Source organism: Thrips palmi, unplaced genomic scaffold (genome assembly GCF_012932325.1).
Source record: "Thrips palmi isolate BJ-2018 unplaced genomic scaffold, TpBJ-2018v1 HiC_scaffold_6, whole genome shotgun sequence".
In the NCBI taxonomy this organism is placed as follows: Eukaryota; Metazoa; Arthropoda; class Insecta; order Thysanoptera; family Thripidae; genus Thrips; species Thrips palmi.
Genome location: NW_023144633.1, coordinates 6,371,293 through 6,389,084, shown reverse-complemented (window position 1 = coordinate 6,389,084; position 17,792 = coordinate 6,371,293). Strand labels below are relative to the sequence as shown.

The following is a 17,792-nucleotide window of genomic DNA, read 5'->3' as shown; positions in this document are numbered from 1 at the left end:
CGGCGGGTTCCTGCGCGGCCGCGTCCGCCCCCGCTTGGCCTGGTTGGTGATGTCGCGGACCTCGTCCTCCACGTGGCGCAGCAGTGCGTCGCGGTGCTCGAAGCTCTTCAGGCAGATGGCGCACACCAGCGAGTTGGGGTGCTGCGCGTCCAGCGAGGCGGCGGTGACAGCATACACGTCGGCCAGGTCTGGGGACGCGCCTTGGTCCAGATCGTCGACGCCGCCATCGACCACCGCCCGGACCACGGCCTGGAAATCATGCTGCACCGCGTCCTTGTGGTTGCTGTTCTCGTCCAGCAGCGTGGCGGCATCGCCTTTGTTCTTGACGGCGGCCTCGGCGGCCTCGATGGCGGCGCGCTGCGAAAAGAGTCGCGACACTATGAGGTCCAGGCTGGGCCTCTGCCTGGCCGAAGACTTGCCGGTGTAGGAGAACCGCGGCGGTTCCAAGAACGTCACCTCGGGGGTGGGTGGCTGCTGGGGGGCGGCCGCGGAGGGCGGTGTTATTGTGGTGGCAGCGGCAGTGGGGGCCACGTCCGCGGCGAGGCCCTCCAGGGCCGAGTCCAGCACCTGCAGCGAAGGCACCATGGTCCTCGCGCCAAGGCCCTCCTCGGCGAACAGCGCCGTGGTCTCCATGGCCAGCTCGTCGGCGCCGCACTGAAAATGCGTGCAAAGATTAGGTTAGACACAAGTTGCTGTCTCTCTCGCACCTTCACCGGACATGCCATGAGTGCGAGAGAGACAGAGCGACGAGAACGACTCTCGGAATCAGTCTGCAGCTGATCCCAATAACTCACCAGGAGCACGGTGTGGAAGTCCGAGTCGCTGAGCGAGGCGGGCAAGGGCGACGGCGCGCCGTACAGAGCGGCCGACACGGCGGGCTGCACGACGACGTCCGGGTCCAGGGGCCCCATGGCCACCATGGCCACCATGGGCCGGGGGCGTCCTCTGGAGACGGCGGGAAGGAGCTCTCGGAGTCCAGGAGGGCGGCCGCCTCGGTCTCGGTGTCCATGAGGGAGGCGGTGTCGGTCTGACTCAGCTGGGTGACGGAGTCCGAGCCCGGCGACATCGGGGGCGACATGGGAGAAGGGCCCTCGTCGGCGGCGTCTGAAGGCGTAGCGTCCATGGCGTCTTCGCAGAGGTCCTGAACGTGGCTCGGGGCGTCGACGGGCGCGTTGTTCGGGGCGTCGACGGGCATGTCGTCCGGGACGCAGTCAAGAACCTCGCTCCTGGTGAGCACGTCGTTTGGGAGGATGACGGGCACCTCGACCGTCTTGTCGTCCGGGATGTTGACGGGGACGTCGTCCGGGACTTCGACGCTCATGTTGCCGGGGGCGATGTCGTCGACACTGTCGGGCACGTTGCCTGGGGCAACGCCTGTCAATGTTGAGGGATCACCTGGGGATTCAGAAACAGGATCCGTCAACCTGGGACCGTCCGATGGATCACTGGGGGAGTCTTCGGCGTCGTGGCCCGGATGGCTTGGAGCTGGAGGTGACTCGCCTGTAGTCAGGCCACCCGCCGAGGCCTCCATGACGAGGTCCTCGTCGACCTCCATGGCGTCGTCGGCCGCCTGCGCCAGGTACGGCGGCGACGTGTAGGGCGGCGTCAGTGGCGCGGGCGGGGCGGCCTGCAGGTGCGTCATGAGGTGCTCCAGGTTGGCGTCGTGCGTGTCGGCCGAGGCGCCGCAGACCCAGCACGAGTGGCCGCGGAGCGCGGCCACTAACGCCTCCTCCGACGGCATCCTGGTCATGGTTTGGACTTCCCCGCGGTCGTCCGCGTCGATCACCATCACAACGCCGTCCTCTTGGTGCTGCAGCGGCGGTGGGGTTGTCGCCGTGGCGCCCTCCTTCGAGTCCGCCATGCTGTTGAGGGAGACCATGTCAAAATGATGAAGGCTTAACGTGGCACGGACAGAATTGCAAACAAATGGAACGGAAACACCAACGCAGTCTGAAAAGCAATTGCACTCCACCTAGAAACCAATACCGAAGAGCGCTTGACTAGAGAAACATTATTGCAGTGATAAAACCTAAAGACCAGACTCGTAAAAATAAAAAGGAATAGATTTAAACTAGTTTAAAGACTTCTTACTTGTGACGCATTTAATTGCGAAACTTCAACACCCATATGAAACCATACTTTTTGTACAGTCAACGGAAAATAATACAGTAATGGAAAATAATTAGCATTATAGTAAAAGGAAGCAATGACTACAATAAAAGCAATCTGGCTAAAACAGGGAAGCGGTCTATGGAAGTCTCTATACATATGTCGTACTTTTAATCTAAATGACCACATACGTAAATATAGCACTTTACTTGAGAGCACCATAGGGGGTGGGGGTGGGGGTGGGGAGCAGTGGCCAGCCAAGACGATGAAATGGTGAGGACAGGCTCAGTAAAACAATATTGAATGTCTCACTAGGCTTCCCACCTTCCCCATCCCCAGCCCCCTGACAACAGGCACAGGCACAACAAAGCCACCTCCACTCACCTTGTTCGGTGTTGCCTCCTGTGCGAGCAGAGTCCGCGCGGGGAAGAAATAACCTCTGTCAGCTTGCGCAGATTTCACTCGATGTTCGATGCCGTTGTCACATGACAGCTGTCGTTGCAATCCGTGGCGCCGTCGGTGGGTTTCGGGCGGCAAAAAGGTTCAAGGGATGCCACCCTTCGACAGACGACGAGAAAAACACAAGCAGGATACAGCAACAGTTTCTCGATCCGGCCGCTGCCTGTCAGCACGCTCACGCTGCAACACTGCGCTTGTTGTTGTTGTTGCTGGCGGCGGTATTGTTGCTGCCGCCCGGTGTCCAATCACAGCGCGGCTCGCCGGCCGCCGCCCGTCGCCAGGCAGAGTGAGGGGCGGGGGTGGAGGCGGCAGGGCAGCGAGGCGGCGGCGACATAAACAAATGAAGATTCAAACAAGGCCGCCGGCAACGAAATTCGAAGCACACGACTACGTTGCTTCTTGCTTCATTCGAATCAGAATAAGCGTAGACCATTGAAATTTCGAGCGGAAAAGAAAGGCTGCGAAATGAAATACCTCCTCACCGGTACTTCGCGCGCGAAAGAGTCTGCCGACGACATGGAAATACCCCACGCGTGGAGAGTCTCCGTAAAGCTAGTGTACGAAGGGTGGTTGGCGGGGTCTCGACGGCCTAGCGCTGGTCGAAAGCCGGAGGCGGAGGCACAGCCTCGTTCAAGATAAACGACCGGCTGATTGAGGCTTGCGGCGTCTGGTGGTGTGGCTTAGAGTGCTTAGAGTGTGGCTGCCCTGGCGCCCGGCGAGCACACCATAACACGCACGGGTGTATGATGGGTTGCCTACCCACCGGGCGTCCAGCAGGTCCAGCACGCGCCGGCGGATGGGCAGACGAACAGTTTTCGTCGCGATATCTCTCACTCTCTCGCACTCATCGGGCGCTCCGCAGTAGGGGTTCGAGAGAGACAGCGGCAAATCAGCCTGCAGGCTCGAATGGAATCGAATGTCTTTTCGCCGGAGCGGACGACATGATGCGGCAACGGGTTCCGTGCTTTCATGTGCCCAAGTTAGGACCTGGGTGCGTGTTGTCAGTGTAAATTGAAGCGCAGAGCCTCGATTCTCGATTCGATACTTGGACGTACACATACACGAAGCGGCGAAGCCCCCAGCTGACGTCGCCGCCGGCGTCTGTCCCCGCGGCGCCCCGCCCCGGCCGCGCGAGCCAGCAGACAGGGCCGATTCCGAGCAGAGCTCGAACGCTGTCTCTCTCGCACTCGTGGCGCGTCCCATGAGGGCGCGAGAGAGACGGCGACGAAGCAGTCTTCGGGATCGCTCTCTGCAGGTGGGGCCTGGCCCCGGGATGGCCGGTGCAGGCGTGGGGCGGCGCGCCGGCGGCGTTCGTGGCGGTGGCGTTCGCGGTCCCGGAGTCAGAGCAAGTCAGAATCAGACGCAGCGCGCGCCGCCGCCGTGCCGCCGTCCCCGTCACCTCACGGGCCGACGCGCCGACGCGCCGACACTTGGCCCGCGCAGCCGCGACCCGCCGCGTCGCTCCGCCCGCCAGGCCGCCAGCCGACAAGCAGCGCCGGCAAGTGCAGCACCGCGCGGACGTCAAGACCCTCCTCAGGCAGGCCCAGGCAGGCCCAGGCAGGCCCAGGCAAGCAGCACACTCATTCCTAGAGTCGCTTTCGTCGCTCTGCCTCTCTCGCACTCAAGGGGCGCACAGTGGGTCAGAAGACCGGTGGAGGCGGCCAAAACTCTGGACGCGTTTTGAGCTCCAGAGTCGCTGAACAGGACTCGAACCGGACGTGTGACCCCACCAATGGATTGCTCTCCGAACGAGGAATCCATTGGTGGGGGTCACACGTTCGGTTCGAGTCCTATTTGGCGACTCGGGAGCTCAAAACGCGTCTAGAGTTCTGGCCGCCTCCACCGGTCTTCTGTCCCACTGTGGGGCGTCCCGTATAGGTGCGAGAGAGACAAAGCTCGACTCTCGGAATGAGTCTGCTGGGCGCGCAAAAATAATCCTTTTGCAATTAACCTTGTCTCTGTACCTCGTCAACGGCTAGTTGTTCAAAGGGACGAATCCGTCTTAAATGCAATTGAAGACGGGGTCATCCCAATGCATAACATTTCTTATCGCTAGCCGTTACGAGACACCGAAACAACGTTCATTGTAAAAGTGTAATGTTTGCGTCCCCTGCAGCCAAGTTTCCCCCCAGCGGGCGGAGAAGCAAGAGTGGTTCTTCCTTTCGATGATTCGGTTTTGTTCGGGTAAACATGCTCGGTGTTGGGCTTCGCGTTTCGCAAAAAGGATTTCGCGGATAAGCGGCCTCGGTGCTCCTCTGTGTTCTGTGTGCGAACGTCTGGATCTGTGTTTGTGCTTTGAATTGCGAATTGCGCCTCGACGGACTAATCGTTTGGTCCATGCTCTTGGCTCTGGCTGGGCACTCGCTGACTCCATCCGCTGTCTCTCAGGCAGCTGTTTCAATAGGGGTGGCTTCTTACGGATCCAGGACTGGGAGTGAGGGGAAATAGTGTAGATGCCTACGGCTGAGTGTTGAGGGTTGCCTACACCGCCGTGTTCATCATCATCATCATCATCAAGGGCTGGACCACATATGATCGTATATGCCATTTCGGGCCCGACACATGCCCGCCTGCACTGCAAAACGGGACATGGTTAGGTTAGGTTAGGTTAGGTTTGGTGTGCCAGCCGGCTCTACCGGCAAAGCTGCCTCAAAATTCGATTTTCGAAAACCCCTTTTTGATTCTGTCTTTGAACAAAGCAGGTACCGTTGAGGCGGCGAGTAGTGGCAATACTACGGACTGGTTCGAGTGATCCGCCTTCTCCATGAAACTGCATTAATCGCTGCTCCGCCGCTTGACCTAGGCACTGCCGGCTGCTTCCCAGACTTCCCCGCAGTGCTTTCGTCGCTCCGTCTCTCTCGCACTCGCGGGCCTAGTGGGCTGGCCCGCTGGGGTGCGAGCGAGACGGAGCGACGCGGCGGGTTGTTCGGAATAGACCTGCTGCTAGGCACTCGGCGCGGACTCGGCGGACTCGGCGAGTAGGATCGCGACGCACGCGGTAGAAGGAAGAAAAAAGAAAGAGTTATCACAATTTAATACTTGTATGGCCGAAGCGGCCGAAGCACTCAGCGCAATTTGCATCTTGCATTGCTTCGCGTCCATTACTTCCATTACTGCAGCACGCTGTCCACTTCCGTGCGGTTTTCCCGGGTTTCCCCAATCGAACCCCCCAGGGTTGGCCGTGGCCAATCGGAATAGCTTCCAGCAGGCCAACGTCTTTGTCGTTGTAGACCGTCATTTTTTTTGGCAGTGCCCAACCACACGTGGAGTTCTTCCTCCGGCGTGTCCTTCTGGGAGGACGATTTTGAAGCGTTCGGAACAGCAAGGCTCCGCCACTGCTCCGCCATTGTGCGGAGGGCAGACAGGCCGAAAAAGCGGCGCTTTAGTGTGATTGATTGGCGAGGAGGTTAGAAGTGGCAGAACACTGAGGCCCAGCGCGGGTGGGGTGGGGGGAGGCCACTTTCGGCGGAGTCTCGCAACCAATCGGTGGCATTTGGAGATCAAGGCAAGCCTCTCGTGCGAGTGACAAACATTGGGAAAGAAGGCCGAAAATGGGGAATTGAGCGAGCGGACACCTGCCCCGGATTTTTCCAGTGTGAGGGTTAGGGGTCATTCCCATACTACGTGACCGATTTTCGGCCACTTTTTGACCCCTCCCTCCCCCCTTGTGACCTCTAGTGGTATTTGCCTGAACCCCTCCCCCCCTCCCCACTTTTCACGTAGTATTTCAAAAGCAAGCCAATTTCTCGCATTTCGTCGCGTGCGCTATTAAAACACTCTCATTCGAAGTACGTGACATCACGTTGAAACGAACGAGTCAAAATGTCACGTTCGCTTAAGCATTGTGTCACATTCGTTTGAACGTGAACAAGCAAAATTTGGGCCGATTCGCATCCAAACGAATGTGTTACAACGCTCAAAGGAATGTGTAACAATGTGATTTGGAAGAAAAAAAACTGTGATAACATTGGGCGCGGAAAAGGAGTTGGGGGTGTAAGGCCATGCCGGCATACAGGACATGAGCCCCGTCCCGTTTGAGCCCCGATGGTCTGAGCCCCGACCTGAGCCCGGGTTGAGCCCCGACTTGAGCCCCGACCCAAGCCCCAATTTTCAGAGCCCGGACTGAGCCCCGACCTGAGCCCCGTTTGAGCCCCGTTTGAGCCCCATTTGAGCCCCGCGACCTGAAACCACGCATTTTTGCATGATTCATTGCCCCGAGGCTCAAGTGGGGCTCAAATGGGGCTCAAACGGGGCTCAGGTCGGGGCTCAATCCGGGCTCTGAAAATTGGGGCTTGGGTCGGGGCTCAAGTCGGGGCTCAACCCGGGCTCAGGTTGGGGCTCAGGTCGGGGCTCAGACCATCGGGGCTCAAACGGGACGGGGCTCATGTCCTGTATGCCGCCATGCCGTGCCGCAGGAACCGTCACGCCGCGCCGTTACGGCGAGTCGGCGGCGTGTTGAACGCTTGAAATGTTTAATAACTGACGCTTTTGAGATACTACGTGAATTTCCCAAAACCCCCCCTCCCTCCCTGTGACCTGAAGTGGTATTTTGAGAAACCCCTCCCCCCTCAAAATCGGTCACGTAGTATGGGAACGCCCCCTTAACGACTGTGTCCTTTGCCTCCACAGCGCCGCTGCCGCGTGCCGCCGCGCCCCGCCATGAGGATGGACGCGTTCGCCATGGGCACCGTGCCGGTCGACGGCGGCCTCGCGACGCCCAAGCTGCCCCGCGCCCCCGCCGTGCTCGTGCACGCCGCCAAGAAGTGCTACGTGCAGGGCCAGTGGATCCTGGACGGGCTGGACCTCACGGTGCCCGAGGCCAGCATGTGAGTGCACCACACCAGTGGACTCGGACATCTAGCAGCAGGCCCATTACCAGAGTCGCTAAATAACACTCGAACCGAACGTGTGACCCCATCAACGGATTGCTCTCCGAACGAGGAATCCATTGGTGGGGTCACACGTTCGGTTCGAGTCCCGCTTAGCGACTCTGGAGCTCAAAACGCGTTTAGAGTTTTGGCCGCCTCCACCGGTCCGCGGCCGGGGCTCGAACCCAGACTGACACCCTGCCGCATGCTGCCGCATGCTGTCGCAGATACGCGCTGCTCGGCGCCAGCGGCTGCGGCAAGACCACGCTGCTGACCTGCATGCTGGGGCTTCGGCACCTCAACGCCGGCACGGTGCGCGTCATGGGCTGGCGGCCGGGAGACCCCGGCTCGGGCATCCCCGGGCCTCGCGTCGGCTTCATGCCGCAGGAGCTGGGCCTCAGCGAGGGCTTCTCCATCAGGGAGACGATGATCTACTTCGGCAGGGTGGCCGGCCTCCCCGATGACGTCATTCGCCAGAGGTCCAACGACCTGCTCAAGTTCCTTGACATCACGGCCAAGCAGAGCCGCCTGCTCAGCCAGCTCAGGTGTGTCTAGGCTAGACCAACCGGGACTGTCACACTGTTGCCACGTACACTGTGAAGAGAGGGCACTGGCCGTCATTTTTCAGCCGTCAATTGTTCTAATTGTTGGGGGTTCTGAGAGGCCGAACCGGTTCGGTCGGCGACCTGGTGGCGCCCGGAGCGACCTCTGGGCGGCACACCAGGCTTGGTGGCGCCCGGAGCGACCTCTGGGAGGCACACCGGGCACACCAGGTGCGGATCCAGAGGGGGGGGGCGATGGGGGCGTCGCCCCCCCTGAAAGGTCGGCAACAAGTCATACATTGCCCCTGTAGGTAGGCAACTTTCGCGACATCGCCCCCCCCCCTGAACCCTTATCTGGATCCACCCTTGCGGCACGCTGGCGCACTTCTTGACGGTGCCGCACCAGTGCACAGTGGGTCAGAAGACCAGTGAAGTTGGCCAAAAAGTCAGACACGTTTTGAGCTCCAGAGTCGCTAAACAGGACTCGAACCGAACGTGTGACTCCACCTATGGATTGCTCTTTGAACGAGGAATCCATTGGTGGGGTCACACGTTCGGTTCCAGTCCTGTTTAGCGACTCTGGAGCTCAAAACGCGCCAGGAATTTTGGCCGCCTCCACCGGTCTTCTGGCCCACTGTGCGGCACGCTTCCCGCAGCCTCAAAGTGCCACAACAACGGGCAGAAAGACGCGAACTCGAAAGCCGCGGCTCGTAATTCTTGCATTCATGAGGTGCGGCATGGCCAGGCCAGGCATGCCTGTGAGCGAAGCGCGCCTAATAAAAAGCGCATCATGGCTGCGAGGAGGAGAAGCAGAAGGAGAAGGGGGAGGAGGAAAACGACTCATAACTGACGCTGGCTGCGCTTGGCTGTCGACCGGACTGTTCATGAAAGTCTCGCTGGTTCAGGGTCACGGGGATTCTTCTACGGAGGCATAGCGCTCGCTTCCGGAGGCAGCGCGGCTTGTTTGTGTCCATGACCAACGACAAAAAAATGTCGACGGCGGCGCGGCAGCCGGGAATCGAACCTGTGACCAACGCGCAATGCCTGGCTAGACGAGACGGAACGTGACGAGTTGCGTGTTGTAGCGGCGGCCAGAAGCAGAGGGTGTCCTTGGCGGTGACGCTGCTCCACTCGCCGCCCCTTCTCATCCTGGACGAGCCTACCGTCGGCGTGGACCCCGTCCTCCGGCAGAAGTAAGTGCCACCAACCTACTGCACTGGGAAAACTGAAGCTTCAGTTCTGCCAGTGCACCAGTGTCCTTGGCTCTGAAGCGCGCTCTGAAGCACTAACTAGCGGTTGCCGGTCTCTGACGGTCTCTGATTCCTGAACCTCGGCTTTGCAGCATCTGGGACTTCCTCGTGGACCTGACGCGCACCTCCGGGACCACCGTCATCATCACGACGCACTACATCGAGGAGGCGCGGCAGGCCAACAAGGTGGGTCCTCGTCAGCAACATTCAGGTTCATTTAGTTTTGCAGTGTGACGTGCTCCCGTTCCGCAGGTGGGTCTGATGCGCCGCGGCAAGCTCCTGGACGAGGACGACCCGGACGCCATGATGGCCAAGCACAACTGCGCCACGCTGGAGGACGTGTTCCTGAACCTCAGCATCCGCCAGGAGGGCGTCCAAGTGACCACCGAACCCAGCCAGGAGGCGAAGCGTCCAGAACACCAAGTAGGTGGCCAAGTAGGTGGCCAAGTAGGTGCCGCACACGGCGCACGATGGGTCAGAAGAGCGGCCAGACACGTTTTGAGCTCCAGAGTCGCTAAATGGGACTCGAACCGAACGTGTGACCCCACCAATGGATTCCCCGTCCAAAGAGCAATCCATTGGTGGGGTCACACGTTCGGTTCGAATCCCATTCAACGACTCTGGAGCTCAAAACGCGTCCGGGGTTTTGACCGCCTCCACCGGTCTCCCGGCCCACTGTGCGGCGGGCTTGAGTCGCGGTTCGCTAGCACTGGTAATGATAATGCAAACGGCCTCGCTTCTCACAGGCTGTCGAGAGGAGGCACATCAGGCAGGCCATGGAGCAGTACGAGAAGCCGGCCCAGTTCCCCCAGCACAGCAACGTCATGGCGTGCCTGTGGAGGGCCTGGCTGTACATCACCAGATACAAGTGGTGAGCACGGCAAAGCACGGCATGCTGCATTGGAGCGCCGCAGACCGCTGCAGCTTTGCAGACCGTCCCCGTCATCATGCAGATCGCACATTCATTACGTTAAATAATTGGGAGTGCCTCTGCGGCTGTCTGGAGGCGGACCTCGCCGGTTAGCCTGCCTTCAACTGCAAATAGTGGAGAAACGAGTATTCGCAGGCTGGGACTGTCGTGACGTCCACCCGGGTCCACGTCCTTGGTCCTGCCTCCACCTGCGAATAGTGGAGGAACGAGTATTCGCAGGCTGGGACTGTCGTGACGTCCACCCGGCTCCACGTCCTTGGTCCTGCCTCCACCTGCGAATAGTGGAGAAACGAGTATTCGCAGGGTGGGACTGTGATGTACCCTGGTCCACGTCCTTGGTCCTGCCTCCACCTGCGAATAGTGGAGAAACGAGTCTTCGCAGGTTGTGAGGTCCAGGGCGTCCACGTCCTTGGGTCCTCTCGCGCGTCCTTCCCGACGGCCGCGCCTGGAAGGGGCCCGCCTTCTTCACTGTCAGTGACTGATCGCGCTGCTGTGTCGGCAGGGCGGCCGCAATCACGCTCAGTCGCTCAGTACAATCACCAAAACAATATTGCAAAGTTGAAGTTCTGGCAGTGCCTCCTTTCGACGGCAAGAGCCCCAAGTTCCCCAAAAGTATTGATGCCTAGCGCCCTTTTTCTCGCGTCCGAAACTGTAATGTTGTGTACAAGTTCGAAAATTCGGGGCGTCTTTGCGGCCCATCGAGTCCGAAGAGCATCTCCGAGATGGTGGCGCTAATGATTCTTTAGTTTGGCTGGGTACACACACATACATAAATATACACACACACATATATACACACACACACGGTGCCAGGCCGCCAGTCGTACTGCTAGTAAAGTCTTTACTTACGTCAGCCCCCACGTGCAGCTGTGTATCGACGTCTTCATATCAATATCCTACTTTTTACTTGCGAAAAAAACAATCATTGATTTCGTGGCAAAGGCCCAATTTGAATGCGACACCACCATTCGCGTCACGCGGCAGCGACCACATTTTTCTGAAAGTGTAATTTATTTTTTCTCCAGCTTGGCTGTTGACTCGGCACTCGCGGAAAGTTTACTCGCACATACTCAATAGGGACAACATTGTACGAACACCGCGGGGTGAATCACTAGTGTGTGCTCAACACATCGGCCCGTACTCGAACTCGCAACTTTTCTCAGAGGAAAATGCAGCGCCATTCTTGGCGCGATTGTCCCCTTAGATAAAGTTATGCTGGAAGGGCATTAAAATGGTGTACTGGTTAGCGCCTCTCGCAGGATTTTACCCCTTTCTTCCGCCAGTGTGGGTTATATTAGGTTTGGTTATGTTAGTTGCCACCACCTGCAAAAGTTTCCATCCCAGGCGCTCCATTCTCATCTCTCACTCTTAATAACTTGGCCATCCATTTGGAGAAGCTTTGCGTCCGGGGAGCGATGACGTCATTACGTCACTACTGGCGTAAAGCCATTGTGGCACATTGTATGCCGCGATGGCGCGACGTCGCTGACTGAACCAGGCACTTCGCGCTAGTGCCTCCGTCCACCACTGATGCCTTCTTAATTGACCATCTTGGACCGGATCATAGTGTTGCACTCCATTTTCTGTCTTTTTTTTTCTCTTCTTCCTAAGCAAACGTGACACGTGGTATTTCCCCCTTTATGTTGTATTACTTGCTTAGATTGACTTAGACTCACTACTAGACTTAAGACTGGACAGAGTCTTTGATTATATTTAGCTTTGACTGATTGGGTTGACAAGAAATGACTTCACTCTCCGACTGCATGGTAACTTGAATTTCAGCTTCTCAGAATTATGCACACTTAGATTTCTCATACTTCTCATATTACAGTGTTACCAACTTCTACCATATTACATCACTTTACAAATTTCTTCTTAATTTATCTAAAGAAACGAAAATTTTTGCACAGTTGTGGGAAATTGCTTAGTGATACTTGAGAAAAATACTATGATGTTTGCTGCTTCCAGAAATGCGCTCCCTTCACTGCATGACTCACGCCGCGCGCGCGAAAGTCAATACCCGGCTCGTCGACACTTCACTCTGACGGCCCGACACAAAAAAAAAATTCAAATAAAGGTCCTTTGACGCGGCAGTGCACAAGAACACTAGAATCGATGGAGAGACAAAAGACTCTGCCGATACTGCACAGCTTGGGGCGTTTCTTTTGCGACGGGGTACACTCCTGTAGCGCCCTCGCCATTATGTATCATTCGGCTACTTTGTCGGGAGAGCTTGTGGGTGTGCGAGAGAGAGATCGTGCTCTAAAAAAAAAAAGCCACTGAGCAGTAAAAATTTTGACTGCCACTTGATGACAATTGCTAGGTTAATTTCCCCGAAGTGAATGCCATCAAACCAGTTGTAACGCCCATGCAATACGAGCAGGATCCTTGATGAAACATCAATTTATGATGAAATCAACTTTTTCGCTAAGCGACGAAATGGTTTTATCAGTGGCGTTGCATTGCTGCTTCCAGGGTGACGGCGTACGTGGTGTTCATGCCGGTGCTGTGCATCTTCGTGTACTTGTTCGCCGTGGGCCGCGACCCGCACGGCCTGCACGTAGCCATCGTCAACGACGACTCGGCGGACCAGTGCGCCGCCGGCTGGCCGGGCTACCCGACCGACTGCGAGCAGACGGCGGCGGAGCAGCTGAGCTGCCGGTTCCTGGCCCTGCTCAAGGAGAAGCACGACTACATCCTGGTCAGTCTCTCCAAACGACGCCAGCGACGCCTCAGCTTGCCCCGGCGCAAGCAGAGCCAACTACTGCCGACATAAAACTTTAACGCCACCGACCACACTAGTCCACTCGCGATGCTCATATCGAATCTCATTGGCAACAAACAGCGCGACCGATTCCGCTCATCGCCGTGCTCTGTCTCTCTCGCACTCGCGGGGCGAGCCGAGTCGGAGCGACAGAGACAGCGCGACGAAACGCCGAGCGGAATCAGTCTACAGTGTGTCGGCTTGAATGGCGCGGGGCGGCCGGGGCGGCGACTGGAGTAGTACGCAAATGAAGGCCTGAGCGGTCTGCCGCTCTGTCTCTCTCGCACCCCTATGGGGAGCCCCGTGAGTGCGACGGAGACGGAGGGACTGACGTCAGCTGCATGTGCCGCAGGATCTGTTCGACGACATGGACAGCGCGCGGACGGCCGTGCTGCGCGGCCACGCGTGGGGCGTGCTCAACTTCCCCGCCAACTTCTCGTACCACATGACGCAGCGCCAGCTCTACATGCAGGACGCCACGGAGGCGGACTTCGACGGCAGTGAGGCTGACGCCCACATCGACATGTCCAGTAAGACTGCGCGCCGAGGACCAGCCACCGGCAAGGCCACCGGCAAGGCCACCGGCCGGGCACAGTGGCTTTGCCAGAAGGCCAGCGCGGCCGGCTAAAACTCCAGACGCGTTTTGAGCTCCAGAGTCGCTAAACGGGACTCGAACCGAACGTGTGACCCCACCAATGGGCTCCTCGTTCGGGGAGCATTCCATTGGTGGGGTCACACGTTCGGTTCGAGTCCTGTTTAGCGACTGTGGGGCTCAAAACTCGTCCGGGATTTTGGTCGCCTCCACTGGTCCCCTGGCCCACTGTGCGACGATGCAATGTCGATAGGGTTGCCAACCGCCACCCTGCCTGCCAGACAATAACTGGGCTTTGCTCTCGAGGAGTTGTCTGGCATGCTGGCTGAGGTTGGCAACCCTCTCGCCTTGAATGGCGCGGCGGGCATGTGTCGGGCTCGAAACGGCATACGATCAATTGTGGTCTAGCCCGTAGTGGTAATGGTAATGGCAAGCCTGGGAAAGCCTGCAAGACAGCGGAGCGTGGCGGGCCTGCCTACCCGCGAGTTCGCAGGCGCTCGGGCTGCAGGCTGCCAGCGCTCACGACGTTGACGACGTTGACGACGTTCTCGTGCCCCAGACCAGTACCTCGGCAACATGGTCCGCGACGCGCTGTTCCGCACAACGATCCGCTTCCACGACGACCTGCAGAAGGGCTGCAACCTGAACCCCCGGATAGGCGCCATCCCCATCAACCAGCTGGAGCCCGTCTTCGGCAACAACGAGCCCAGCTTCCAGAACTTCGCCCTGCCCGGCGTCCTGCTGTGGTGAGTCCCTCGCACTGGCGCACGGCGCACAGTGGGCCAGGAGACCGGCGCAGGCGGCCAAAACTCCAGACGCGTTTTGACCGCTAGAGTCGCTAAATGGGACTCGGACCGAACGTGTGACCCCACTAATGGATTCCTCGCTCGGAGAGAAATCCATTGGTGGGGTCACACGTTCGGTTCGAGTCCCATTTAGCGACTCTGGAGCTCAAAACGCGTCTAGAGTTTTGCCGCCTCGTCCGGTCTTGGCGCGCCCACAGTGCAGCTGGTAAAACTGAGGCGTACCATTCTGTCTGACGTGCACCTGCCCGCTTGCCAGCGTCATGTACTTCCCGGCCATCTTCTACTCCACCGCCAACTTCCTGGAGGACAAACTGAACGGCGTCATGGGGCGCAGTGCCGCCGCGGGTGAGTTGGCCTGCGACTGAAATAAGTTTTTCCGGGGTGGGTGGGTGTCTACACACGCCTCTTTGTTGGCAGGCGTGACCCAGTTTGAGATGCTGGCGGCGCGCGCCATCCTGGACTGCGCGATGAACGCCCTGAGCACGGCCATCGTCATCTTCATCACGTTCGTGGTCCTCCAGTTCACCAACAACGGTTCCTACATCCTCCTCAGCCTCCTGATGTACCTGCAGGGGCTGTGCGGCCTGTCGTTAGGTGATTGATCCGGGAATTTCCAAGATCTTCTTCAACATTGAGCCCTCTGTCACACTGACACGAAAACGCGCGTCTGACCGCAGGTTACTTCGTGGCCAGCCTGTGCCCGGACCACTACTCGTCCACGTTCATGGGCATGGGCATCTTCTTCCTGAGCACCTTCGTGAGCGGCATGTTCTGGCCGTCGCAGGGCATGCACTGGTTCGTCAAGATGCTGGCGCCCTTCACGCCCATGATGCTCTCGGTGGAGGGCGCGCGCACCATCCTGTACCAGAGCTCCAACCCCAAGGACATCGGCGAGGGCTTCCTGGCCACCGGGACCTGGACGGCGGCCACCTTCCTGGCCACCATGCTCATCATCCGGTGGCAGAACAAGCGCGGCTAGCGCGGCTAGGCCGCCAAGAGGTCGCCGCGACGCCAAGGCGACGCGGTCGTCAAAAAAATATCTGTGATTTTGTCGTTGGAGCGAAAGCCTCGCGGGCTTCTCGTCTCTGCAGTTGGCTGTGTCGCTGTGTCTCGGTGACGGCCAGCATCGCCAGCATTGGCGGCCACTCCTCGCACCGCCGATGCCGGCTTTCCGTTTCCGCGCAGGGTTCTGGCCCCGGTCGCCGCGGTGTTCGCCGCCCAAGACGCGTTTCGAGCTCCAGAGTCGCTAAACAGGCCTCGAACCGAGCGTGTGACCCCACCAATGGATTCCTCGTTCGGAGAGCAATCCGTTGGTGGGGTCACACGTTCGGTTCGAGTCCCACTTAGCGACTCTGGCGCTCAACGCGTCTAGAGTTTTGGCCGCCTCCACCGGTCTTCTGGCCCACTGTGCGGCGTCCTCCCTTGCCACTATCCTGCCTAGACAATTCGTGGAGACAAGAACTGGCCAGCTCGGCGCTCGAGTGATGTAGTAATGTGCATACACACTAAATTCCTTGGTGCAATTTATGGACGTGATATCACAATTTTGCGCGTGCTTGATTTTCGTGACCTCAAGTCGCCGGTGGCAGTTTCGCTCTTCACAATGTAGCGCCAAACGTCCACGGAGGCGATCACGAACACGCCGTGCACACTCAACGTTCCAGCTGTGACGCCCTAGTTTAAGTTTTAAGACTGACAATAACGACTCGGTTTTTCCCCCCAGAGCGCTCTGATTCCATATGGCTCTCCCACGACGAAGTGGACCGTTTCAAAGGTCCGCGGGTGGTTTTCTGTTCCCCCCCTCCCCTGCCTGTTTCTAGCGGGGACGCTGTGCTGGCTGCTGGCTTTTACTCCCGGTGGCGGAGCGGAGTGCAGCGTGCAATGCAGGAAGCATCGGCCAGGTGCATCGCAGTGCAGTGGTCGCCCCGCTAGCCCCGCTTGGCAACGCCATCCGTGCCCCGCCCCTCTCTCGGTCTCTCTCTCTCTCTCTCTCTCTCTCTCTCTCTCTCTCTCTCTCTCTCTCTCTCTCTCTCTCTCTCTCTCTCTCTCTCTCTCCTCTCTCTCTCTCTCTCTCTCTCTCTCTCTCTCTCTCTCTCTCTCTCTCTCCTCTCTCTCCCCTCTCTCTCTCTCTAGCCTGGCCTTGAGTGGCTCCAGCCTGGTCCTATTACACATTGCGTCCGCCGTTAGCAGGCTATCATCACTTACAAACAGCTCTCTTCAAACGTTTTTACGATTTTGTATCACTCCGATATGTTTTAAAAAGTTGACCGCCTTATTCTTTTGCTCTGTCCGATATTTTTGGCGAATGAGTAGATTTTTCGCCAGTCTCCTGCTTTGCAATAGCCCACCACCGTCAAGTCTCTCTCCTTCTGGCTGGACTCATGTTTTGCTTCGGCTGACTGTCATGTTTGTTAAACTGTTATGAGCCCATAAATGTGTGGATGAGTCTCCTTGCAGCGCGCCAGCGCGGTGGCATTGTCCGAGCGCCAATTAAATTGTAGTTTCTCATGGTCGTCTTTTTCATTTCCGCCGTCCTCCTGTATCTCCATAGCGGTCTGTCCCTCTCGCACTCATGGGGCGTCGCGTAACGCGACCGCGTAGGGGTGCGAGAGGGACAGAGCGACGAAAAGATCCTTCGAAATCAGGCGCCTGGAAAGCACCCTGCAACCTGCTGCGCGATCACTGACACTACGGTGGCTCCGTCCCTCAGTCAGGGAAGGCCCACGACGACGCACAGTGGGCCAGAAGACCAGTGGGGGCGGCCAAAACTCTAGACGCGTTTTCAGCTCCAGAGTCGCTAAATGGGACTCGAATCGAACGCGTGACCCCACCAATGGATTGCTCTCCGAACGAGGAATCCATTGGTGGGGTCACACGTTCGGTTCGAGGCCTGTTTAGCGACTCTGGAGCTCAAAACGCGTCTAGAGTTTTGGCCGCCTCCACCGGTCTTCTGGCCCACTGTGCGACGGCCGGGGAGGGGGGGGGGCTGAGGATAGAAGTGGTCCAGGCGATGGACGCGTTCTCCTGGACCAGGTCAACGGCTACGCTGCAGACTCATTCCGAGACAGTCGTTTTCGTCGCTGTGTCTCTCTCGCCTGTACGCGCGACGGTCCACGAGAGCGAGAGAGACAGAGCGACGAAAACGCCTCCCGGAATCGGCCAGCCCACTGCTTGCGTTGCAACCCGACCGGGCGCACCTTGCCCACCTTGCCTGCACTGTAAAGTGAGGCGTGCAGGCAACGCCAAGCAGGACGGCTGCACCGACGGCTGCGCCCACGTCGACTATTTCGCTGAAATTCGACAGGATTATCTCAAAAGGTTTGCCGTGGTGTGGATCCGATCCGCCGCCGAGCCAACGTCATTGCCGCAGGCTGAAGCGAGTTTGACGACAAAGTGCCCCAATCTACTGGTAGGTAAAGCATTGCCCCTCGGACGAACGTCAGGACCACGCGTTGGGCGGGCTAGCACCTT

General features: G+C 58.5%; 1 protein-coding gene across 1 annotated transcript; it reads left to right on the top strand.

Moving 5' to 3' along the window:
* Nucleotides 1-7,206: 7,206 nt before the first annotated feature.
* LOC117651622 (ABC transporter G family member 23-like) lies at nucleotides 7,207-16,831 on the top strand. Its single transcript, XM_034395795.1, has 12 exons — nucleotides 7,207-7,394; nucleotides 7,664-7,981; nucleotides 9,064-9,171; nucleotides 9,321-9,414; nucleotides 9,481-9,651; nucleotides 9,975-10,099; nucleotides 12,635-12,860; nucleotides 13,276-13,453; nucleotides 14,075-14,261; nucleotides 14,578-14,666; nucleotides 14,739-14,915; nucleotides 14,999-16,831. The coding sequence occupies exons 1-12, from the start codon at nucleotides 7,228-7,230 to the stop codon at nucleotides 15,298-15,300; spliced, it is 2,142 nt and encodes a 713-aa protein (XP_034251686.1). The 5' UTR covers nucleotides 7,207-7,227; the 3' UTR covers nucleotides 15,301-16,831.
* Nucleotides 16,832-17,792: the final 961 nt, after the last annotated feature.

What these genes read in the sequence shown, in the direction of transcription:
- LOC117651622 (XM_034395795.1), top strand. Translation starts at nt 7,228, where the DNA reads ATGAGGATGGACGCGTTCGCCATGGGCACCGTGCCGGTCGACGGCGGC. An exon ending in AGGCGCGGCAGGCCAACAAG is followed by an intron (nt 9,415 to 9,480) that starts GTGGGTCCTCGT and finishes CCCGTTCCGCAG; the next exon opens with GTGGGTCTGATGCGCCGCGG. An exon ending in CTGCCCGGCGTCCTGCTGTG is followed by an intron (nt 14,262 to 14,577) that starts GTGAGTCCCTCG and finishes CCCGCTTGCCAG; the next exon opens with CGTCATGTACTTCCCGGCCA.